This window comes from Ambystoma mexicanum, chromosome 6q (assembly GCF_040938575.1).
Source record: "Ambystoma mexicanum isolate Mex_15411 chromosome 6q, UKY_AmexF1_1, whole genome shotgun sequence".
NCBI classification, from domain to species: Eukaryota; Metazoa; Chordata; class Amphibia; order Caudata; family Ambystomatidae; genus Ambystoma; species Ambystoma mexicanum.
In genome coordinates this window covers 730966562-730992047 of record NC_090937.1, presented here as the reverse complement: position 1 = coordinate 730992047, position 25486 = coordinate 730966562, and the positions used below count along the sequence as shown (strand labels likewise).

At 48.5% G+C, this 25486-nt stretch overlaps 1 protein-coding gene across 2 annotated transcripts in view; it reads right to left on the bottom strand.

The window, feature by feature from the left end:
* Positions 1 to 25486, bottom strand: part of ARHGAP10 (Rho GTPase activating protein 10) — a 2208119-nt gene that overhangs the window by 491425 nt on the left and 1691208 nt on the right. For both annotated transcript variants that reach the window (XM_069631250.1, XM_069631251.1), the window contains one exon: positions 23020 to 23170. In XM_069631250.1, coding sequence (XP_069487351.1) covers positions 23020 to 23170 — 151 coding nt within the window. The remainder of the gene's footprint in view (positions 1 to 23019; positions 23171 to 25486) is intronic.

The following is a 25486-nucleotide window of genomic DNA, read 5'->3' as shown; positions in this document are numbered from 1 at the left end:
TATTTTGTTCCTGGGTTCTGTTTCCTTTCAAATCAGTTGAGTGTTGTTTGCGTAGTTGTAGCCGGTAAGTCTGGGCTTTTGAATGATTTTCATCTGTGGGTAAATGTAGATGTTGAAAAGCAGCGGGGAGAGACTCCACAGGATATATTTTAGGTGTTCGAGGTGACTGGTGGTAGGGAGGTTCTTTCGGTTTGTTAGATTTAGTGTAGATTCCTGTATGCCACATTCCATCAATCTTTTTATTAGTGTTGCGTGGCTGAGTGTGTCAAATGCCACTGATATGTCAATAGTAGGAGGGCCGATTGTGCATCATCGTCTGCGTTTTCTTTCAGGTCGTCCCATATCGAGAGAAGTCCTGATTCTGTTCCTCTCATTGGCCTGAAGCCAACTTGTCGCCGGTCGAGTATTTGATTTGTTTCGATGTATATAAAAAGCATTTTGTACCTCTCGGTAGGGCAGGTTGGATATCGGTCTGTCGTTGCTCGGGTCGTCTGCGCTTTGATTCCTTTTTTGATCGGGGGTTTAATATATGGTGATTTGAAGGAGGACAGTACTATTCCTCTTTTGAGTGAAAGATTCATTAGGTTCCAGAAGTGTGACGCTGGGGGTCTGTGGTTGAGGATTCCTTTGAAGATGTCAGGTGGGCAGGAGTCCCTTGGGGATCCTGCAAGGTTAGTGGCCTTGATCAGAGTGGCAAATGTTTCTTCAGTGTTTGGCTCTAGGCAGGTGAGTTTTGCTGTAGTCGGATTCACCCGGTGTCTGTGGTCTGGCAGTCGTGGTTGTTTTTGCCTGAGGCTAGGTTACCGGTCTCCTGGATTCTCTGTATTTTTGCTCTCAGCCTTTCAAGGATGCATTTGTGACCACCGCCAGTTTGGAGGCAATGTTGCTGAAGCAACGCCCTTCTCAGAACATTGTCTTGCTAAAGGTGTGACACGTTTCCCTGGAACTTAGCACACTGACATCAAGGTAGATACTGAAGAGAATGCATGAATGCATAACCGGGCCTCTGGCACCACTAGAATGCAGGAAGCCATCAGACCCAGTAAGGGCAGAAAGGCAGAGGTCAGAACCAGCTCCTGTGGTAGTAAGACAAGAACCATCTGGAAGATCTTCACCATCTGATTCTCTGAAGGGAGGACCTTGCCCAGGCGGATGTTCAGGACTGCACCAATAAATCAGAGGATCTAAGATGGCAAAACCTAGCACTTTGTGAAGTTCAGGGAGAAGCCTAGGCTGTTGTCACGACCACAGCCCCTGGTCCTGGCAATAGCACAACATGGATGCCTCCACATGGTTCAGTTCTAGAACTGAACCATGCGGTCTAGCTCTTTGGGTGTGGTCAGGCCTGAAGACACCTGGGATACTTACGGACTATAAAAGCCACGCCTGAGCTGCAGAACACGCTTCGCATTGCTCTGCACTCGCAGCGTGACGTTCACCGAGGTCTGATCTCTGCATTCCGGGCCTGCATCTGTGGAAAGAAGAAGCAGAACAGCATTATGCATCCTTACCTGCGAGAATCCAGTGTCTTTTGTTCACTCCAGTGTCCTGCACCTCTGGCATCACGGCAGACGCTCCCTCTGGGATCAACCTGTAGGAAGGAAAGGAAACGAAAGACGACATTAGTAAGCATTTGCATCTAAACCATCATTCAAAATGCTTACCTGAGTGGAAGTCGCGGTTGGCTTATTCTCATCGCGGCCTTCCATCAATCTGCCGCAGACTTACTCGACGGTGAATCCGGGCATCTTCCTCTCACCTCTCTGCATCCTTTCGCCAGCCCTTCATCTGGAACATCACAGCGACCTGTGAAGAAGAAGAACAGGTGAGCACATCATAAAAGCGCACATAGTGCAGCGCTCTGCGCAGTCACCTAACATCTCAGGAACAACTCCAGTCTGCTCGGCGCCTCCGCCATTCCTCCCGCACCTAGGGAGATAAAATACATTAAAAGAGGCAATAACAATTAAGGACAAATAAACAAAGCAAAAGACTTACCTGAAGAACTGAATCGCAGCAGGACTGGACTCATGGGCCCGCGCCAGTGAAGCAACTCGGCGGCGAAGCGCCCCAACCACAACGCACCCCTGCACAGAATTGCAGGACGGAGAGCGCGCCATATCCGAATCCAAGGTGAGGAAGGCTCTACGGGGAATCTGAGGGTTCACGAGGAAGATGGGCCCAGAGAGGAGGAGACTGTGGGCTAATCCAAACTCCTGTATTCCAGATCAGATCCTTGGTAGAGTGGGAACCCAGGGAAGAAGGATCCGGGTCAAAGGCAGTCCAACCAGACAGATTGGGTGGCGTCCCTGTGGATACCAGGTGAGCATTACAGCTGTAGGTTCAGTGCAGATGTGATGAAGCCTGGTCTGGCCAGCGAGCTTGGACGAGTCAGTCATCCAAGTAGGGAAAGACATATATGCTTTGCCTCCCAAGACGAACCACAACTACAACCAGCAGTTTGGTGAAGACCACGGGTGCTGAAGAAAGGCCGAAAAGCAGCACCCTGAATTGGTAGAGGGAAGATCACACCAGAAATGGTAGGTATTGCCTGTCCTTGAGGCAAATTGGCACATGGAAACTGGGGTCCCTATGATACAGGGTCACCAACCAGCCCTACAGATAGAGAGCCTGAAGGACTTGGACCAGGGGGACCCTGTTGAACTTGACCTAGCATAGGACACAAGGTCAAGATCCCCAGATCCAGGATTGGATGCATGCCCCTGTCCTCCTTCAGAACCAGAAAGTAAATGCCAGCCCCTGCCTCACTCCGTGTGGGGCACAAGTTTTATGGGACTCTTCGCTAGAATCTGCAAGCCCCTTCAAACAAGAGAGGGTCCAGATGCAAAGAGGGGTTGGAAGAAGGATGATCCGGACGGCGTTGTACAAGGGGAGGCAGTAACTGAGTCATGACTGGAAAGTCCCAAGGATCAAATATGGTACACATTCCTAGCACAACAGGACACCACCCACCCCTCACCTGAGTGCAATGCCTTATGTCCTCCTCACAGAGGTTTTGTACCTCGGGATGAACGGGGCACTACCTGGGCAGCGATAACTCATCACTGAGCACCACTGACTCTTCCCTGAATGGGAGAGTGGGGTAGGAAACAGCAGAGCTACGCTTGCTGAGGGCGCCTGTCCACCAGAATGCAGCAGCTGGGGAAGGGTTGAAAACACCTGCCATTTTGAAGCAGAGGTTGAGGGCTGTTGGACAGCCAAGTCCAAAGATTTCACTGTAGCCTTAAAAAACTGGAATTTTGGAGTGAGTCATCAACTTTGGCTCCAAAAAGATGAAGTCAGTCAAAAGGCATGTCGAGGAGCTTCGCTTGAACATCTGGAGCGAACCCTGGAGGTCCTTATCCAAGAGTATCTCTTGAGGACAGTTCCATTGGCCATGGCAGGGAGACGGTCTATAAAACCTTGCAGTCAGACATTGGCATGGCGGTGTGGCATGTTCCAGTGGCCATGGTACATGCCACACAGTCAGCTATGCCAATGTCTGACTGCAAGGTTTTGTGGGCCGCCTCCCTGCCATACTGTACTAAGGCGTTGAAGCCCTCCCTCATTTCACCGCCCATGAGGACCACAGTCCAGAGGCCAAATGAAAATTTGGCGCATGATAGGTCCCCCACCCTCACTGTAAGGCTACCCGAGGCACACACTTTGTGCCCCCTAGCATACAGTCCCATGCTCTCTGCCAGGTGGCAAATAGGTGGTTTTGAAATTGTCCATGGTGGCCTGTACCACCAAACACTTTAGGGAGACATGGGGGTAGAGAAAGGCCAGATCTGACGGTGCCGGACTATGTTTCTTGGCCAGGTCTCGGTCCACTGCAGTGACAGAGGTTGGCTTCTCCCAGTCCTCCAACACTGGGGTTTCCACTGCCAGGTTAAAAGGACAGTAAGGTCTCTCTCGGAGGGTCCACATCCAGGATGTCTGTTAGTACAAACTGAAACTTTGATCTGGTGGGTGTTGACAAACCCAGTGTGACCATCACCTTAGCCATCATCTTCTGGAAGGAAGCATGAGGCTTCCCCGGAGAAGACGGCGGAAGGATGCTCAGCATCAGGTAGGTGTTAAGGCCATTGGCCTCCTGTAAATTAGAGTCCAGGACCATCAGCTTCTCTCCCTTGCCACAGAATTCCTCAGGAAACCTTCTCTGCTCTCTGCAGCACTGGGGTTCCAACCCAAACAGGATAGGTTCAACCCCCTCAACGAAGAGTCCAGACATCCACAGCGTGATTTTTTCCATTGTGAGCAAGGCAAACACTTGAGGTGCGCTGAGGAGAGTCAGTGCTCAGAGCTCAACACCCAAGGGCAGAGTAACACGATGATGGTTTTGATCCAAGCACATAGGCATGCAGTAATTGGCTACTGATGGGTCTCTGCTGGCTAATACAAGCGTGGTGGCCCTGGTGAGTGCTGCCAGTGTCAAGGCCAAAGCCTGTGGGTCTGTGATCCTCTTCCAAACAGTATAAACAAATCCTGAGAGAGCTGGACACAGACAAATGGCTCCCATAATCTGCAAAGGGCTTTATGCCAGAGGCCTCCCAAGGGTTAGGCATGATGTAATAGAAGTATGCTAAAAGCCTAATTCCTGAAGCCTACAGTGTGTGGAAAACAGAAACTGGGGTCATGACGTGTGGGGGTTCTATAACACTGCACTGGCCCTGGTGTCATTTCTGGCTCCACCCAATGGTGGTAAAATGTTTCAGAAGGCATTTGGCATTGGAGATGCAACATCACAGAGGAATGTGTAGGAGGATGCAATCCTATTGACAGCTCACCAGCAGATATTGTTATCAAGCTGCTTTATTTACTTGCTCCAGCTTAGTGTAAAACTCCCTTAAGGTCTACTAGGCACCAAGGGCAGCACGCACATCCTCACACACAAAGGCTCAGGGTGGAGACCAATTTTAGTCAAGGCATTTATGAAAGGGTGAACCACATTTACCCACTAGTTGAGCAACCCCTGCCTAGCTAGGATCTAAATACGGTCCAAAGATGAATGGGTCCTCCTTTTGAGCTAAGACATAAAACCTTGTTAAAGGAGCTTAATTACCAAGTTTCCTCATTACTGTCACCTGTATTGTAAAGATGATCACACTTCAGGCTTTACCAGCCCCCAGACCCTTTATAACCACACATACACAAAGTGGTTCTTCCAACACCCACTTTTATTTACCAAAATGCATTTCCAAATTCCATGTCAACCAATCAACTGAATCACCAGCCTTTGTCCCCAATACACAAAATAGGGGAGAAAAGGCACACTATGTTCAGACAGTAGTAACTAATGATCCAAGGAAAACAAACTAATTGTGTTGGGGTAACAGGAAGAGAACCATTGCATGATGGATTATAAGGTGTATACAGTCCTGTTAAGTAATCCTCTTCCATTCACCCCTAAAACACACACTACACGTAGCACTGATAACAAGGCTGGCTTTCATTTGCAAACATGGCGTTCAGTACAAACATGTACACAACATTCATTGGACACATCAGGTACTGCTTGATAGTGTATACAAATCACATGTATCTAGATATATTAACGAGCCTCAGAACGCAAACATTTCTCATCCAGTAATCCACTTCACGTGCCTTTATCTTCTTAGTGTAACATGGTACGCCCAACCTCCCTCCATGGGAGTGAAGGCACAGTACAAAATACAACTGCATTTTAAACTAAAAAAACATTCATGCATTGACATCCTTAGAAAGATCATAGATCTCTGTACACAAAAAGTTCAGTTTGAAGGCTATTATGGAATATAATGTAAAACCTAAAACACATTCAAATTCATCAGTTACAATTAGCAACAGAACCACAAACCACACCACACTCAAACCTGCCTACGCTTAACATCAAAGATGGCCTCACCTTATACTATTGATGGCATCTATAAGCCTATAAATATGGCTTGCAGTGCCCCAAGCACAATAGATGTGGCCACAGTATCCACATGTCACTGAATTACCCAGGCCAACAATATACAAATGGCACTGCTACAGGAGAATGCAGGCGTCATGCCCATGGTGTGCTCCCGCAGTGTTGCCTTCTTGGTGAAATTGCAAAGAGGAAGGGAGTAAAATATTTGAGTACGTATTTTAGCTTTATACTCACAAAATGTAGGATCCCAAGGTCATGGATATCTAGCGGCCTGATGCTTGCAATTTGGTTTTCAGCTCTGGTCAAATGGGCAACTGCAGGTCTCCTGATGCCCAAACAAGGGTTGTCAAGTTAAACTGATGAACATGAACTGCTCCACAAAGCAACATGCTCGAGTTAGGGTGAGTCAATGGTAAAAAAAACAGACAGCCATTCCTACCTGCACTAAGTCAACTAAGGCTCAATGTGCTCCCTATGTTTCCAACTCTGAACTTCTAATCATGAAACCTGAACCCTACTTCCTGACCTGCACCCACCGGTTCCCCTGCATGAATCTACTTTTGTTTACATTATCGCTCAGCCACATTCCTGATCAGCTGTGAACCCCTGCCCACACACCCTTTCCACACCACGATTTTCCAGACCCTCCTGTAACACCCTTAACCCAAGGACCTGCCTTACCAGCGTCATACTGGTGCATAAAAAAAGTGATTACCCCATGGCACACTTGTATGCATACACAGCGACTACTGCACCATTGTAACACCACTGCTCACCTAGCACTGTCTGCCTCTGTATTCTGGAGTGTTCTCCATAATACTAGCATAGCAGTACCATGGCAAAGCGCACTGCCTTATCGCAGGTCCCTTCTTCCACAACTGTACCTCATTACCAGAGGTCTGCTCTTTTATCATGATCTTTCTCACATGCCTGTGATGAAATGACTACTGCTCTGCAGCAGCACAGGGATACGTAGTTCTCAAAATGCCCAGTCAGCCCCACATTACTGCTAAACTAGCAATAATTCCAGTCAAAGGTGAAACAAGCACATCCTGACCTGCATTTATCCTTCACCCCTTTTGCTGACGCGGGCCGAGGGCAGTGTGACGATGTGGCCCACCACAAATAACCACGCTGGAGACTGGAAGAAGTACCAATGGCGTTTATTTAAAATTACAAGTGGTTGTTCTAAGGGATTCATGGGTAGGTCTCGGGCTAAGGGGGTTCGTGAGGGATTTGGTGCTAGGGCCATCCATCTCTACCCTATTTCCCCGCCGGTTTACTCCCTCCCTAGCTAGCCTAAGCGTCTTTAAAAGGTGCTAGTAGCTTGTGAACAGTGACACCTATCCGACTGTTATTCTGACTGATACTATTGGTGTTTTCCCCAAAGCATTGGCTAACTGGGGTTTCTCGAGAATTTCCCATCCTGCTTAGTATTATAAAGGATTAGTTCGGATGGTGCTTTCTTTAGCCCAGTATCACTCTCCCTTCTTACACACCTGTTCTTACCTGTCCCTTCACTACACTGTGCTCATAAGATGTTCTCCTGCATCTTTAAGACTGTCCCTCTGGTTTCTAACTCCGCCTTTCCACCTCCAGCCTTTGATCTTACTTCCCTTCTTATTTATGCTCTTCCTAACAATCTGATCTACAACTACTCCTCCTCCTCCTCTAATACCTCAGCTGTTCTACTTTTCACCTCTTCTAGGATACATCTTGGCTTCCTCCGCTACTACTACTATTCCCCCTCGGTTCCTACCACTCCCTGTCGCTACTACCGCCACTCTGCTACCAATATTATCTCTCTCCACCACTACTCCCTTTCTATTGTGCTTCCCACTCCCCAAGACCATTCAATTCTACCAACTACCACAATACTACTCCCACAAATACTACCACCTCCACTAACATTATCACCATGCTTTTCCTACTCTACTTGTACTCCTCACCCTCTCCACTCATGCACAAATACTCCACAGACCACCCCTCTCTCCAAAAGCTTCTGCACTGCAGTCGTTCCCTCTTCCTCTGGTCTCTCCGACATCCTGCACCACCTCCTGTCCTTACCCAACTAAACCATTCACACACACTTAAATACCCCCACCCCCTCACAGAATTGGATACAATGCTTACCTGGCTGAAGGGGTGTGTCAGGGGAAGTGCTGAAAAGGCTTCAAAAAGGGCTTGTAAGCCCCGCCCCCTTCTCAGTATGAACTTGCAGCATTCCTGACAAGGAAGGCCAATCTTTCTACAGGGGACTGTTATCCCTTACTTCTAGCTTTTTTAAAATAATTGTACTCCCTGGTGGCATAGTGGGATTCCAATGCCTTCCTGGAGGACTTGGTGGTTAAAAAAAATATCCCTGGTGATTTTCTTCACCCTCCGCACTAGCCAGTGCTGGTATGGCCACCGCACCCACAGTGCTCCGGCCAGTGTTGCTGCGCTTGCCACACCCCATGACATGGAGCGGACTGCCAAAGCACCGTCCGGCATCCTCCTCGGCTCCTCGCTGCGGGTCCTGCACCGCCACCAGACATAAGGAGAGTCAAGGGGTGCAGGGGGCCTGCCATCAGACTGGCACCTTGTCAGGGTATGGGGGGGCAGGCTCCCTCCCCCCTTGACAGGGGGCTGAGGCCAACCCTGTCACAGCAGTGTGGCGAATCCAGGGTGTTCATCCCCTCCCTCCAAGAGGAGCCCCCCTTTGCGATTAGGGAGGTGAGTGCGCTAAGCTTAACACCTCCAAGGGTAAAGGGTAAGTGGGATCCCACTAGGGTTTACACACCCCTCCCCACTCCTTCTGAGACTTTCGATAGGGATATCATTAATTTTCCCTATTCTCAAAGTCCCAATACCTTTCTTGGCTACATGGATTTGAACTTGTGTAATGACTTGGAACTTCCTTTTGGACTGGCTGGCATGGTTTCTGACCCTGAGTGGAGAGAACTCACTTGGAATGAGGAAAGGCTGGAGCAACCCACCCCATGTTAGAGGGCGCGATAAAGAGGCAGTCCACATTGAGCAAAAAGGAAGAAGCCTGCAGAACCTTAGACGGGAGGGACCCTACTCCTACTCCTGGGAGGTGTAGCAGGACAACGCAGAGCACATGCGAGGCTACGGCCGAGCCCGCGGAACGTAAACAATTCTGCCAGTCCAGGAGCTAGAAGCGCACAGCCCAAAAGAGCAAAGCCAGACAGGCACCACTAGAGAAGCAGAGAGCTGACTTAGAGACACACCAAACCCAGGGGTCCGCAGGAAACCCGATGGAGAAAATACAACCTCTGCCCCTGTATCCGATGCCTGGAGGAAATGGACAAGGACGTACCGTAGTGGCAGAACTCCCACACTTTACTGATGAGCATCAACCCAGGAACAGAGGTAGGCAGTGGTTCCAGGGGACCAGGAGAGGGGAGTACCAGGTCAACAAAAGCCCAAAGCAGGGTGAGAGAACTGAGATCCCAGGGTGGGGAAGAAGAGACAAAACCCCAAGGAAAGTGAGAAACCCAAAACCCCAAGGTGGGGTATAATAAACAAAACCCCCAAAGCGGGGTGAGCGACCCAAGACCCCAGGGTGGAGAAGAAGAGAAGAACCCCAAAGCAGGGTTAGAGGACCGAGACCACAGGATGGGGGATAAAAGACAAAATCCCAAGGTGGGGCGAGAAACCCAAGACAGTGTAAAAGACACGAAACCCCAAGAGCAGGTGAGAGAAACCAGGTCCCAAGACAGTGCGAACAAGAGAGATATTTATTGGATGGATTTGAACAATACAGGAGAGAAAGGCTGGGAAAGTCAATCAACCTCCTGGCTCACCCTTGAGACCGGGGTAGGGAGCCTCTATTGAAAAAGAAACAGTGCTGGGGGTCAGAAGACAACCACCTGTCACTTGCTTAGGGCCTAAGCCCAAGAATATTTTTGTTGAGTTTATGTGATTCTTTTCTAAGTCGTAGGGACAGTACACAGGTAGCAAGGATTACGAACAGAGGACTTCATTTTGTAAAGGACATCTTGACAAGCACCATTTTAAATGTTCTTTCTTGAATAAGGCCAAGTACCTTAGAGATGGGGTCGGTATAAGTTTTCTGATGATTCAAAAATAAAAAAAACGTATGAACATAATGCCACCTTGTCAGGCAAATTATCAATACAGGAGCAAAAGCAGCACTGCTATTAGAGGTAGGTAAGTGGCATCTGTCGGTGGGCCAGAGCAGGGGACACAGATAGCCTTCATACTGTAAGAAAAGTCCCCAATCATATTTCGCTATCTGTTGGCAGCAAACACTGTTGCTGTATTTATCACAGAAGTACGAGAATGCACAAAAAAGCCACTTCCTTCTCATCCATTACATATTAGGAGACCACTACACATTATATCTTCCAAAGGGGGGTGAGCTGATGAACAAATTATCTTTTCGTAACGTTCTTTCTGATGTACGTTCCTGCCAAGGATTCCTCCTCTATAGTACCTAGATCTCCCAGCACAAGCAGCTCTTTGGAAACCTTATCCACTGCCCTAGGGGTGCAGACTGCTCCACCCTATGCCTCTACGTGCCTTGTGCCCGAAATGACATTGTGCCAGTGTATACAGAGGCACTGCAGCCCGTGACCTCAGCTCCAGCCTTTATCCCTAGCACTCTGAAACTGAGGGGCCGCAGAACTAAGGTGTACTAACTACCCCAAGAGGCAATGCATAGTCGAGGTGACAGCCAACCATCTGGTGGAGTGAGCCCCAAGATCTACAGGGACCTCCTTGCCAGCCAGATCGTAGCATTCTGATATGCAGTGAATGATCCATCGAGACAGGGTCTGTTCCGTAACAACCCGGTCTGCTCGGGCAACCACATAACCAATGAAAAGATGGTCATCAGTCCTCTTCTCCATTGTCCGAGAGACGTTAAACTTATGGACCTGCACCAGATCTAGTCGACTGAAAAGTTCCTCTGCCTTGGGAGGGTGAGGCAGATGAAAAGACAGGTAGATGAATCTTTTGAGCAGGATTGAAATCAGAGACCAGATTTGGAAGGAAGGAGGGTCTAACTCTCAATTTAGTTTGCTCCTTGCAGAAAACCAAGTTAGGAAGATTAACAGACAGCTCCTGGAGCTCCCTCACCCATCTAGTGGAAGAGATGGCAACCAGGAAAATCACCTTACGGGTGAGAAATCTTAAAGAACAAGAAAGAGGGGCACCAAATGGAGTGACCATTAAAAAAGTTATTACTAAATTAAAATCCCATGCCAGAACAACAAACTAGTGTGGCGGAAAACACATTGGAAAGACCCCCTCAGGGAATGAATGACTGTGGGGATCATGAAAAAGGAGTCCTGCTTTGGGGTCCTCTTGAAGACCAAAATGGCTGCAAGATACCCCTTCACTGTACCAACTTATAGGCCCGTCTGGGACAAAGAAAGAAGAAATTCCTACGCAAAGGAATTGGAGGAAATAGAGTGCAGATCCTTTGGTGGTGGGTCTCCTAGCAGACCAGACGTCCAGAACGTCCCACTTCCAAATCACACTCCCTATACCTAAACATTTTAGCAGTCAGGCATGGATGTTTAGATTGTGAAGGTTCAGGACCCTCCCCTCCGCGTGGAAGAGGAGGTCCGTCCTCTGCAGAAGATACCAGGGAGGGCAGATGGCCATGCCCAGTAACTCTGGGTACTATGTTCTCCGGGCCCAGTCCGGAGCGATCATCGTGGACCCGAACAAACACAATCACCTGGGAACCAGCAGAATTATTGGCAGGAATGCATAGAGTTCCCTAACAAGGAGATTGCCTGAAGCAGAACCTCCTGCACTTCCTGTTTACACTGGAAGCAAAGAGGTCCACCTGAGGAGTACGGGACTGATGACTGCCTGTTCAGTGCATCCGCTAGAATGGTTTTCCTGCCGCCCAGATGGGCCACAGTTAGAGACACACATTTTTCCAGAGCGCAGAACAACAATCGCATCGCTTCTCTGCACAGCAACAAGGAGCCTATGTACCCCTCATGTTGAGTTAATGAATGGCTACAGTATTGTCTATCGGGAGCAGTACCCATCTTGCCCTTCAGAGGGGAGGGTAGCGAGCAGGCCCCCCCAGATCGCCCTGAGCTCTAGCAGATTGATGTGCTTCCGGCACTCTGATGGGGGCCAGAGTCGACTCACTGTAGGGTCTTGGAGGTAAGCATCCAACCCTTCAGGCACGCATCAGAACTAGTCACTTGTGGCCAAGGTTGATGGAAAAGTGACCCCTTTAAGAGGTTGTCCTTCACGAACCACCACTGTAGCCCTATGGATACTCAAGACCAGAAGGAGGTCTGAAACTGGTCCCTGAAACAGACTACTGCAAGCTCTGGAGTCATTGTAACAACCTCATGCACTTTCATGCCTCTGGTACCTCCAGGATGCATGATGCTATAAGACGCAACAAGCGCAGAAAAGCCACAACTGTCATCGGAGGTTGTAAAACCTACACCATCTTGAAGATGTTTGCCACTGTCCTCAGGCAGGAAACCTGACCCAGGCGAATGTCCGATAAGGGCATTGATAAATTAAAGGGACAGGGACAGTGAAAGCTAAGACCTCTGGAAGTTTAGGGAGAAGCTTAAACTATGCAATAGGCTGCACTTCTGGTACAGATGTGCCGACACTAGATCTGGTGAGCGGGCTCACCACTTAGCATGTTTGAGTGACAGCTAGGACTGATGAATGGGGGTTTTCTGCATAAAAGCAGGGCTTTGGGGACTGGAACTTCAGACGTCGCCACAGGACCAAAGAATCTGAAGAGGGAGAAGCTGAGCTGACCTGCAATGACGACACCACCGGTGGAGCCCTGCTGAACCGCCTCACCGCTTCTTCCAACGACAGAGGAGATCTTCATCCCGAAGAGTCTTCTTCCTTTGACTGGTGGGGATAACCAGTTTGCCCACCTTTTCGCCTTCCTGGATCATCTTGTGGCCGCCTTGCCTGTGCCAAGCACCCCAGCAACCGGGATACGACGTTATACCACTACCGCGAATAAAAGGGTAGTACCTTTTAACCGGAGAACTCCGTGGCTGGTTCCTTCCCTGGCAGTGCAACGACCTTCAGCTTTCCTCCACGTCGAGATCTTCTCTTCCTCTGGACGATGCTGTGACTTGCACCCGTTGCCAGGAACAACTGCCCCCACTGGAGGATCCTCTCCACTTTCAAGGTACTGTGTCCGCCTGGTCTCCCTCGCAACGGTCTGTGCGGGGTGTCTCTTAAATCCTCAATTTACCACTTGGGTTGGCCCTAGGCTGGCTAACTGAACTTTTCTGAGCTGAACTAATTCCCTTTTGAACTCTCTGCAAGACATTTCAAGCGTCTTAAACTGTGTGATCTTGGGCGCATTGGTGTTCTACTCTCTCAGAGGGAGCCTGGCCTCTGAACTTTTTGCTCACAAGTAGACTTTGACTTTCCTGCCTTTCTGGGTGCTTCTAAAGTATTGGTGTTGTGTGCTTTTCTAATTTCTGCCTTTTCCCTCCCTTTTTTCATAACTTATTAGAGTGCCATCTTTAGTTAAGCGCTCACCTCTGAAAATAAGTGGTGGTAACTAAGACTTGTCTAATAAGGAATAAGGGATGTATATATATTAATGGTGACTGCGTTTTGAACTTGCTTACATAATAGTGCTGGAGTGTTTCTATAAGTGTGTCTTTAAATAAATAATTATATACTTTGATACTAAGTTCTGGTCAGTGTTTGCTTGTGCTACTGTATTTTGGTGCCTATCTTGTATACTCTATATACTGTCTAACTCTTCTTGAGAGAAGTCTGGCTGCTCAGCTACAGCAACCAGGTAAATCTGGGTGGTACAGACTGCTACCATTGGGTTTACTGCCAACACCTGTAGTCCTAAGCCTTTTGCAATGGTCCCTAAGGGAACTGCACAGGTTTCTGCCTAACATGTGTACACAGTTAGTCTCCCCCCCAAATGAAGACACAGTTTCTGTGTTGTGCAGTCTTAGTGTGCATCGAGTTCAGGTGGGCAGGGATGTTAGTGTTGGGAAAGTACGAGTTCACAATGCATACCTCTGTTTGTTTGATGTGGCCACAAACCGGCCTTCAGGGTCCTTCTCCAGCTCGATCAGTCTGAAGGGAAGTTGGGGGTCGATACAGGTGAATAAACCCCTTGCGTATCTGGAATAGGTAGCTCCGAACCCCTGACCTCCCCAATGATCTTTCAGCTTCGTCTCGGTCTCTTTCGTGCAGTGGGTCTCTTGTAATAGGGCTATACCGACCCTTTTCCTTCGGAGGTACGACCTGATTCTATTTCTATTTCTGCGAAGGTATGAGCCCAGGCCTTGCACATTCCAGGTTAAGACATTGATTCCTGTCGCCATGTTGTTCCAGAGAAGAGTCCCCGAGGTCTCCTTGGTCCCCCATCTTGGGTGTTCATCACAGCTCCCGCGCAAACGGGATACCACTCCGATTCTTTGTGGCGTTTGTTCCGGCCCGGCCCTCCTCCCAGGCCTCCCAAAGTTTCTGTGCACATATCTGGAGACTTTTCAACTGTGTTAACTTTCATTCCAACGAATGACCGAACTGAACCAGTCAACAATAAACTGCCTCTAGCAGTTGCTTGCAACTTGCAACGCTCAGAGGTTCCCGTGTTGTCTGGACCTCTCCAGGTCTTTGGGGCGCGGGTGGTGTGCCAGCATCCTGCCAGAACCAGTTTCGTGGTGGTGGGTCGTGTCAGGCCTCATGTGTAGTTCCCGGAGCCCCGTCCAGGACATCTTGTACCCGCACTGCGGCTAGTTGCGTGCGTATCCAATGATGTCTACTTCTGTTTTGCGACCTTGTTGTTGCATGGATGGCTAAAATCAATCGCCCATCTTTGTGCTGTCTTGTGACAAAGAGTTCTGGTTTAGACCCTTTTTTCGTTTGCGTCTCGCAGCTTCCATTTGCGTCATGGGGTCGGTTTCATCAGCCAGGTTAATGTGCTCCAGCCACATGTTTGCTGCAGCAGGGGTCTCCAGAAATGTCGCTTTTCCGTTGTAGATGACTTTCAAGCGGGAAGGGTAGAGCAACATGTACTTGAGATTGAGTTTCTGCAGCTTTGCTTTTATTGGCACAAAAGAATTTCCGGCCTGTTGCACCGCAGGAGTGTAGTTGGGGTACATTACTATCTTAGAGTTGTTCCGTGTGATCTCCCCTCCTTCTCTAGAGTATCTCAGGATCGTTTCCCTATCACGGACGTTTAAGATTTTCGCAATTATTGGGCATGGGTATGATCCTGGCGGGAGCCGTTTCTGCAGAGATCTGTGAGCCTGTTCAACAGAGAATTCTTGAGTGAACTTCCCGCCCCTATTTCTTGTATGAGTAGGGTCTCCACAAAGTCGGTTGGGTTCGGCCCCTCCATGTGCTCGGGTACACCTAATATACGTATGTTGCTGCGGCGGGCACGACCTTCCACATCTTCCGAACACGCTTCCAGTTGGGCTATTCTCATTTCAAGCTTCTGGACCTTCACCTGTAGCTCCAAAGTATTTTTGACAGTGCTTTGCAGGGTTGTCTCTGCCGTGGTCACCCTTTTGGTCAGCTTTTGGGCAAATTGGCGCATCAGGTGCAAGTCTGACTTGACCACCTCTATTTTCGCTTCAATGAATGACTTGAGTGCCGCTATGGCCTGGAGGACTTGTGTGTCTTGGGGTGCCTCATTGGGGGCAGGTGCTTCGTCCCCTGGAGCGGCTCCATTTTGCGGCTGTTTGGGCCTCGTTGTCGTGAATGAGTCGATTATGGATGTCTTGGTTTTGTTTTTGGGAGGAGACATCTCTTTTGTGGCCTTGCACGTTGCCGTGTTGGTGGTGTCTTGAGAGGGGCTTGCAATAGTCCAGCAGGTACACCTATGCTGTGTTGATTCTCAGTGGTGCATCAACCTTTTCTTAACGGGCTCAGGCGTTTATGCGCAGTGCAGCTATGCTCCGGCAATGGCGTTGTCTCAGCAGCGGTCTCCAGAGCCCTGTCTGCTTTGGGAGTGCTGCAGTAGCGGCTCCCACGGTGCGTTCCAGCCCCGTTTGTGTTTCCTGGTATGCGTCCAGTTATGCCCTGTGGGCCTGGCAGGATCCGATGTTGCTGTAGTGCGCCAGGCTCCAGCACCCGTGTCTCGGGTCTGTGTTGCCTAGTGGAGGGGAGTCGCTGGCCTCCCTGCTGTTTGCTTGTGTGTGAGGGCTTTCCGCCTGTTCCTGCTCAGCCCCGGTCAGGGGCCTGCGTTTGGGCTCGCAGTGCGCCTTCCCCGGCGATGCCTCAGCGTGCTCGGCAGTCCGTGCCCTTGTAGTCGCGGGCCGTTAGTGCCCCCAAGTTGTGCCTTTAGCCGGTCCCCCTGGTGGGATTGTTGGTGCCGTGATAGCTCAAGATCCCGCTGGCGAGCGTCTGCCCCGCACGGGTCCTGCCCGTGCTCCCAGCCGGGCCCCCGCCACACTCCGTAGCTCCTTCGTCCGCCACTCGCAGCTCCCTGCCGTCCTGCGGTGTTTGCTTTTTCCGCTTGGGATGTGCGCCTCAGCCCCCGTGGCCTCAGTGAACCTCACCTCGTAATGCCAGCAGCAGTCACAGTCTCTGCTTAGCAGCTCTCAACTGTGGCCCGGGTTCCTCGGGGCGACCTCCTCCACCTCGGGCAGTCTCGTGCTTCTTGCGTCCTTGTTCCGCTTCACGCCGCCTCAGGCTGTGGTTCAGCCCCTGCTGGGTCCGGGTAACAATCGGCCCGGATAGAGCCTCTCAGAGCGCGGCGGGTTGCCTCTCTCTCTTCGCCTCGTCTGGGGCCTTCGGTGTTGGTTCGCCCCTCCCCCTTCGCTCCGCGGGTCTCCATTCAGGCTGCCATCTTGCGGGCCTGGGGATCTGCTTTCCGCGGCTCTGTTTGGTGCGAAGCCTGCACCGATTTTCTCCAAATCTGACACTGCGCTGTGGGGAAGTGCTTCAGCTGCCTTTTGATGGTAATTGTGTAAGTTAGAGTTGCGCGCATCTGCAATTTGTGGAGGATCACTGCTATCGCCGGACGGAGCTCACGCAAGACCTGCCTTCACTCCATGAGCACAGGCCACGACCCACGCAAGTAGTAGTTCATACCCTTGCATCACATCGAGCAGGGTACCATCTCTGGCCCCCTTTTGCCAGAAGCTGCCAGGCTCCGGAGGCAAGTGTTGCTGGCAAGGGGGGTGTCCCAGAGGACGAGAGGCAAAAGGAAGGCAGTATTCCTGCTGGATGTCCTATAAAAGGCACAGGCACCTGAGGAGGAAATTCACTATTCCTCGCCACACAAGGATATCCTGCACACCATAGGGAATAAATGGCATAAGTCAACTTTACAGGATTCGCGCAGGGGGTTGCAGAGGGCACCGTGTAGGTGGAAGCATCTCCTCCAGGTGAACTGTAGCCCCTCCCATTGTAGGGACGATGTTGCCTGCCTGAGCGTGCCTGACCTCTACCCCTCTGGGCATAAGAGTCAAAGGGTAAAAAACAAACTGCCCCTGCCTGCCGGGTTCGTAGGCTGCTGTTGCTGTACCGCTACCCCAAGCAACTTGGAGGTTGACTTAGGGGCTTAACATTTCTGGAGCAACTCGGTCTTGGTGCTGAACAAGTTCATGCCATCGAAGAGCATTAGCAGGAGTTTCTCTTGGAAAGCAGTAGCAAACCCAGATGTCCTCAGTCAAGAAAAACACTGCAAGATGGTACTGGTGGCCATCGTCCTTGCAACAGTCTGCAGTTTCGAGGTTAGACTGCAAAATCTACCGGAAGGCTTCCTTGCTGCCTTTAATAAGAGCCTCAGGGCAGTCTTGCATATCTCCTTCGGATATGTGCTCAGCAGTCTTGACCCTCACTGACCACAGGCCAAAGGAAAGTTTGGACAAGGCACAAGAGGCGTTGACGCACCAGAGACCGAGGTTGGAAGAACCGAACATCTTGATTATGATTTGATTTTGAGCATTTGTACCGCGCTCCAAGCAGACTTATCTCTATACAGGCGCAGATGAACACGGGGCCTCGGATTGAGGTGCTAGGCAAAACGTGTACATATGCTATCTTTGGCACTGAGATACTCTGGGGCAAGCCCATTAACACATTTATAAATTAAACAGGTTACTTTAAATTTGATTCGGCCCTCGACCGACAGCCAATGCAGAGATCTGCAGAGCGGTGAAACCTGATCTTTTTTTCCCAGCCGCCCCACCAGTCTAACCGCAGCATTCTGGTCCTTCTGCAGTCTGTATATCTGCTTGGCTGGTATGCCTGCCATCAGACTGTTGCAGTAATCCAGGTGGGTGTTCGTCATGGCCCCCACAACAACCACATGATCTTCTGAGGGTAGGAATGGTAATAGATTTGTAAGCATCTGCAACAAGTAGTAAACAGACGACTTTAATCCCCACCTGGGCTTCACTGCCGAGGTTGTCCTGCCAGAGACAGCCCAAGTTCTTGATTTTTGGGGCATATTGTGGGTTCTCACCGAGGATATGTGGCGAGAACGATTCCTTGGCATTTACAACTCACTGCTTGGGCTCGAGGAAAATGATCTCAGTTTTTCCTGCGTTAAGCTGGTGCTGGTTATCGGCCATCCAACGATCAATGTCAACCAGATACAACTCTAGTGAATGCGTCCTCAATTCTCTTGACCTCAATATAGATTTGAGTATCGTTGACATACGAGTGAAAGCTCAAACCATGACTCCTCACTATATCTAGGACAGGGCGGATATACAGGTTAAAAATTAGGGGGGAAAGTGAAGATCCCTGGGGGACCCCACATATAACAACGATAGCTTCAGAGGTATAACCCCTCAATAATACATGCTGGGATCTATCCGCCAATAAGGATCTAAATCACTCCAAAGCCTGTTCAGAGACCTTTCCTACTAATGAGACAATCCAACAAAATTCCATGATCCACTTTATCGAACGCTGCAGAAAGATCCAGGATCAACCAAAGAGTTGCTCCGCCACCATCCACGACCTCCAACAGCTCATCGTGCACTGCCAACAGCGTGGTCTCGGTTCGGTGCTTTGGCTGAAATCCCTATTGGAGTTCATCCAACAATCCCTCTTTGTCCATGAATGCTTGAAATTGGCAAGTGACAACTTTCTCCAGCACTTTCACTGGCCAGATGAAATCGGCAACTGGCCGGTAGTTTTTTTTTTAAGACAGCTGAATCCAGATCATTTTTTTTTTTTAGAAGTCGTTTCACGATTGTGTTTTTTAATGCATCCGGAAACCACCCCGGGTCAGGGATTTGTTCACAAAAGTAGTGATAAAGGGTTGATGTTTGAAGCTAACCGCTTAGCGACGTAGGCGGGCAGCACAAAAGCCGGACTATTGGTAGACTTAAGTTGTAAAATGAGGAAATATATCAATTCCTCGTTCAAAGGTTGGAACCTGAAACTTTCCTCAACCCCCCCCCCCCCCCCCCCGTTTGCTGGAGCTACAATATCAACCTGTAGGTTGGGCGATTTATAAACCCCCCCACCCATCGAGGTCTCAATAAGGGACAGCCCAATAGTCAGCTGGTCCATCTAGGAGTAATCAGGTATTACCCAAATTGACCTTTCACAATTGAGCTTTTGCACAATTGACCTAATTATAGTGGTCCTAATTAACCTTCTGCACAATTGACCTTTATATGATTTTGGTTATTTTATATATGTATTGGATTATAAATAATGTAATATAAAGGCTACTTCCTTTTGAGCCCGGGACTCCTGGAAAAATGAGGAGAAGCTAATGCCTTACATTGGAGAGCCACAACCATGGCTTCCCCCTTTCCCTCCATCAAGGGGAATATTTGTGCTATGGAGGGAGTTGTTTCCAGTCACCTGCCAGCAAAATTAAGTGCCAAAAATACAAGTACCAGAATCCTCAGAGCCAATTAACTTGCCACACCTGAAAAAGAAATGCAGACCTGCCTGAAATAACTAAGAAACTCAGCCTCCCTGAAGATTGATGAAGTCATGAAAACGTGCCTTAGGAGGAGAAGCTAAAGACTGGTAAAAGAGAGCCTGCCTTTACATCTTTAAACACGGCCGCAAACATGCCTAAACAGGCTTAGCATCAGCGCTTCATGCTGATGCAGACCAGTTAAAGCCTGTGGCGCCACCAGTGGCGTCACACGGGTGCGCGCCACAGGTGCTGCTGGAATATGGAGTTTAAACTCCAGAAAGAATGCTGAAGTGCTTTGTGCTAGTGGATAGTAGTGCTTGAAAGCAGTCGGCTCACAACGAGCACAAGTATAAACAATAAAACAAATTCCCCTCACAAATTAAAATACAATTTCATTTAGGTATATAGCTTTTTTTTTTTATAATCCATCTCAATTCATATAAGACCCATAAAACCATAATACTTCAAACAGGTTTAACAACTCAAATCTGCTAGATGATAGCAGAACGCTACCCCCGAGACAGACAAACATGAGGTTCCTGCCTCATGCATACAACCTTTTCCTCTCCCTTTCCGGGGTCAACAACGGAAATGAGGTGACCTTCAGGTTCGCCATATTGGTCAGCACTACCAAACTCTCTGGGGAAGCGTAGGCAGAGAAAAATACAGGGTCTGAAGGGGCCAGCCTATGCTTTTTAGCCAGGTCGTGGTCCACTGAGGACTGACACCGGTTTGGCCCGCATTTCCATCAGACGCCCCTCCAGTGCCTGATTGAAAGGCAGCAAAGTCTCTTTCTTAGGACCCTCGTCCAAGATGTCTTTTAGGTCATGCTGAACCTTAGGCTGCATGAGAGCCGACATCCCAAAGGTGTCAACCACCTTCACCATCAAGCGCTGGAAAGCTGCCTGTGGCTTGCCAGGGGTGGCAGCCGGCACCATGTCGACCAATGGCGAGGTGCCAAGGCCACTTGCCTCCTGCAAGTCGGCTGCCAGTTCCACCAAGCCACCCTGTTCCCCATAAAACACCTATGGGAAGTCTCTTACTTCCCCGAGGTGGAAGGATTCCAGCCCAAACAGGATCCCTTTCCTCATCCTAAATGTCTTCCAATTGTGACATAATTGCCCTTCTCTGGAGTGGTAGAAACTCTTTTGCAAATTCAGCACCAGTGGCAGCGCTGGTCTGGGACTATAGGTTAGGGGGCAGATGTGTGAAGACAGAACGGTGGGTCAAGTTCTAAAAAACAAATGGAGGGGACTCATTAACATACGCAATGGGATGTGACATCACCAGAAATTAGCATATCATGGTGAAATATGCACATTTCATTCAATTGGCTTTGCATAACCATAGAAAGTGCACAGGACGAATGGGCATTTGCCTTTCAAAAAATCCACACGGACAAAAAAAACAAGGGAGTGTATTTCTAATAGTGTTTTAAATTGTGCACATTTTAAACCCCATGAATCAATGCCAATGATTTCCCTGGCAGTGCATACCCAAAATGTGAATTTTCACCTTTAGTTGTTCGTTATTTGTCACCAGCTATATGGAGCAGTGATGAAGTGCTGGACCTCTGAGCCTGGCGACCAGAGTTTGAATCCCCAAGTGGCACTCAAAATAATAAATGCGAGAAAGACTGTCAAAAGTGAACTGTTTTACACAGCCTCTAAAAACAAGGGGCTGGGAGGACTCTGAAAAAAGTGGGCGGATGCCGTCCACCCACCAGTAGCCGCAACTTGAGCCTTGGGTGTGTCCCTTTGCTGCGATCTTGTCGATTCTCACTGCAGACTTTCTGCCAGTTCTTCCAAGCATGGTGGGGTCCATCCACTTGGCCGAACCAATCTCTGCTGGAGCCGATAGTGCTGTGGCCATGGACAAAGAAGCTAGTGCCTTGCTGAAGATGTCAAGCATCTTCAATCGGAAAGCCTCCCATTCCTCTTCCTCGTGGCCCTCCTTAGATTGTTGGCTCCTTTTCTTCAAAAGCGAAGATGAGTGATGCTGTGAAGAACCATCAGATGAGCTCTACCTCTTGCAGGGCTGCTTCTTTTGGTCCTTTTGGACAAGGGACCACTTCTCGGTGACTGGATCTGCGCCCAGTGAACTCGAGCAGGTTTGATCATTTCCTTTCTCTTTGTGGACGATGGTGAATAGTTTTGTTTCATGTTCTCGAAGCGCCTTCGAGTGCATTGATAAGAACGATGCACAGTCGTGCGCATAGGGGCCTTCACCCAGGCAGTAAAGGCATATGTGGTGCGAGTCCGATACGGACATCGGATTCCCGCAATCCATGCAAGGTTCGCAATGAACTCGAGAGAGGAAGCAACAATTCGGTAACACAGCTAATAAAGCAAAGAGCGGTATTCCTAGTAGCGAGCAGAGCACGCTGAAAAAAGCAACTAAGGTCATGGCACGCAGCACTATAGGGATTGCAAGCCATCGTAACCATCACAGATGTGTAGACTGTATGCCTTCCAGGGGATGGGGAAACAGAGATATGACAGAGAGCAGAATCCCATTCAGATAGTTTTGCTGTATAGGCAATGCCTAAATCGACGTGTCACGTGAGTATTGCTAGTAGGAGCAAAATAAAATTTCAAGAAAACATCATGCACATAAGTCAGAGATGATCAGAAGAAAAATATCACTGTTTAAGGGTGTCTAACATGTGACATGTGCAGAAATCTGATACTTTTCCCGTGCTCGCAAGAGGGAGTCAGTGATCATATTTCTACAAGGCTGTCTTCACAAAAACATTGTTGAAAAATAAACCGACATACAGACAAATATCCCTTTTGTAGCAGTGGTATCATGGAAGATTTGTCATACTAGACTACAATAAAAAGAAAGGAATTACAGAATCCATAACTATAAAAAATCAGGTTAGTTTCAAGCAGAACATTTTTTGGCGGGTTACCACTGTGGACATACAGGAGCTGTTATAATATGTTCATGTTATTCCTGTTGGATATATCAGTTTATGTATAAGCTTTCACTGCATTACAGTTTGACTTCTCTTCTGTTTTGTGTTTGTTCTGTAATGCGCAAAATGGGGAGATAGGTTACCAAAAGAGAGGTTGGGATCGGAGTAGAAATATTTTGCCTGCAAAAGTCACTCTTAACCAATGGCAAAAAAAGCTTGATTCCATTTTGTTTAAGCTCTTTTGACCTCTAAAAAAGCTTTCAGGATTAAAAATGTTGCCATTAAATATATTTTGAAGTAGGAACATGCACAACGCCATTTAAAGAACATTGTCTTTCTCACCATTGTCCAACTCAAGGCAGAGGTTGTACACAGCAACAGGCCTCTTATTGCGCGTCCCTTGCCTTCGAGATTGTCGTGGAGGGGCATTTGGAGGAGATATGGACAAGGAGATTGGTTCCAATATATTGTCATCAGGAGGGTTCCTGAAAATCTACAATCAAACATAAAAAAGCATTATTAGTCATTTGTTGCAAACAGCCAAGTACAACTATCAAATATTTGTATATTGCCTTTTCTGGACTCATCCAAATACAGGAGCTAAAACACCTTTGGAATTATGAGGCTAAGAGGGGGTATTTACCAAAGGCCTAAAAAATGCAACCATAAGCAGTAATACTCTACACAGGCTACATTAAAAATAAACTAAGCCAAGCTCTTGAAGACTGTATCTGGGCTTGCCAGACAACAGAAAGATTAGAACCAATGATGTGATCAGGCTACTAGCCACTGGTGAGTGATACATTCAAAGGTATTCAGGACACAAAATTAAATCCCCCAATTTTCAATTTCATGAATGACATTTTCATTATCTTCACTGTCTTTTTTGTTAGATTATGTTATCAAATAAAGTATTTTTACAGCAAGATCAAAACACAATGTGCTTTTGTAGTGTAAGAAATAATTAATGCTGTCACCTTAACAGTCTATGTGCCACGTCCTGCCCTTTAGGACTACGCTCTGAGGCCTGGAACAGGAGGTGGATTTTACCTGAGCCCTGCACCTCTTTGATCATTGGTGCCGGTGCGATGCACAGTACCCTTATACCAGTACCTGAATTCTCTGTCACCGTGCTCCGTTTCCTAGGCAGCTGCAAAATTGTCCGCATGGGGCATTTGCAGAGGACCAAGAATGCCCCACAGAGCTTGCTTATGGCGCATTCCAGAAATGCTGGGCCAACCAGGAATGAAGCCTCCCTCCCACCACAGGCCCATTTAGACACCAGTCGGGTCCTGCCTCTGCGCTTCTCATCAATACGGTTGTGCTCACTCCCTGCCTGCTTCTCTGTCTTGGCCTCCCGTCCTGTGGAGTTCTCTGTTCCTGGCCTTTGGTTCTTCCCGCTCTTTGTTCTCCATTCCTGCTGGTTCTGAGCTCGTCTATCATGATCTTGCCTGTGGGCATTCGGTTCTCCTTACTGTGAAGGGTGTGAAGGCATCATGAAGCAAGACACAGACAGACTTATATTTCAAACTAAAGCACTTTATTAAATGTCAGGATGGTTGAAAGCCTATCAGGATAAAACTAAGGAAAGTCTGAGTCAAATAGTTCCACTTGAAAGACTGCCTGTGTCCACAACCTATACTTGCCCTCACCATTTAAACTAGCAATGTCTAGGGATGTTAATAACCAAAGAAGCAAAGTTCAATGAAAAGTTGGGCGCTTCTTCCAGCTCTCTTTCCCAAGTTTAAGATAGTCCCACAAAAAGTCTCAAGATCACTTCTCTCGAGCTCCAGATAATCCTCGGGGGTCGCTTCCCCAAGTCTCATGCAACACAATTCCAGACATAAAAGGAATGTTTTGAGACCTGGCTCTCAAGACAACATAAAAGGGTTTTCAGTCTCGGGGCTCTCTTCCACAAGACTTCACCTTCACCTTTTGTACTTGTAATAGTTTGTTTTACCAGTTGGTTTTACCAATATTCTGAGTTTTTAGTGTTCAGGGTTCACTGGTCTAGGTGCAGTTGTCAAACCACATGGTCCACCCATTACAGGTCGTGCAACCAGGATGCCTGGGCTCTTCAACCCCCTGTTGGTTCCTTGGCACTTTAAGTGTGCTACGGGTTTCCTTGATGCTTGTTCTTGTGCCCCACATTGTTCTTTGGCACTTACTGCTGTGCATCAAGGTGTTTTTTTGCTTAATGGCTTCAGGTGGGCCTCCTGGCCTGGTATTCAACGTCCCACTCTTTTTGGTTTCCCCCTTGTCAGCCTCTTGGGTTGTACTTTAATATTCTTATGTTTAAGTTTTATTCTGAAAAAACACTTGTTTATTTGAAATGCATTCTTGTTCTTTGAAAATGCACTCTGGTAGATATATGTAGGTTTATTTTCAATTAATTATTCCGAATGCAATTTTGTGGTTAAATGCAAGTTTGCTTTCAGTTCGATATTCAAAATACATGGACTGGCACTAACCTGCAGTTCGTTTCGGAGTTCCCCAGTGTCTGTGTGCCATTCTGACACTCACCAGCAGTCTGCTCCTTCTCTCAGCACCTCTTGCTGTTCCCGCTCCGCTTCTGGAGCCGGGAAACACTGCTGTTTGCAAGCACTGCTCGCCTGCCTGATGTTTTCTGCTCCAGTTATCCTTCTGCTTTCCAGTGGATGCAGACGGCGACCTCTGTAATCCTGTCTGCCGGCATCTTGGTTCAGCATCCAGTTCCACCATGGCTGTCTACTCGAAGAGGGGGTCACTTGCTGGTCTATGCCACGCCGGTCTCCCTGCTTCTCACGCTTCTCACTTGGGTGTTCCCAAT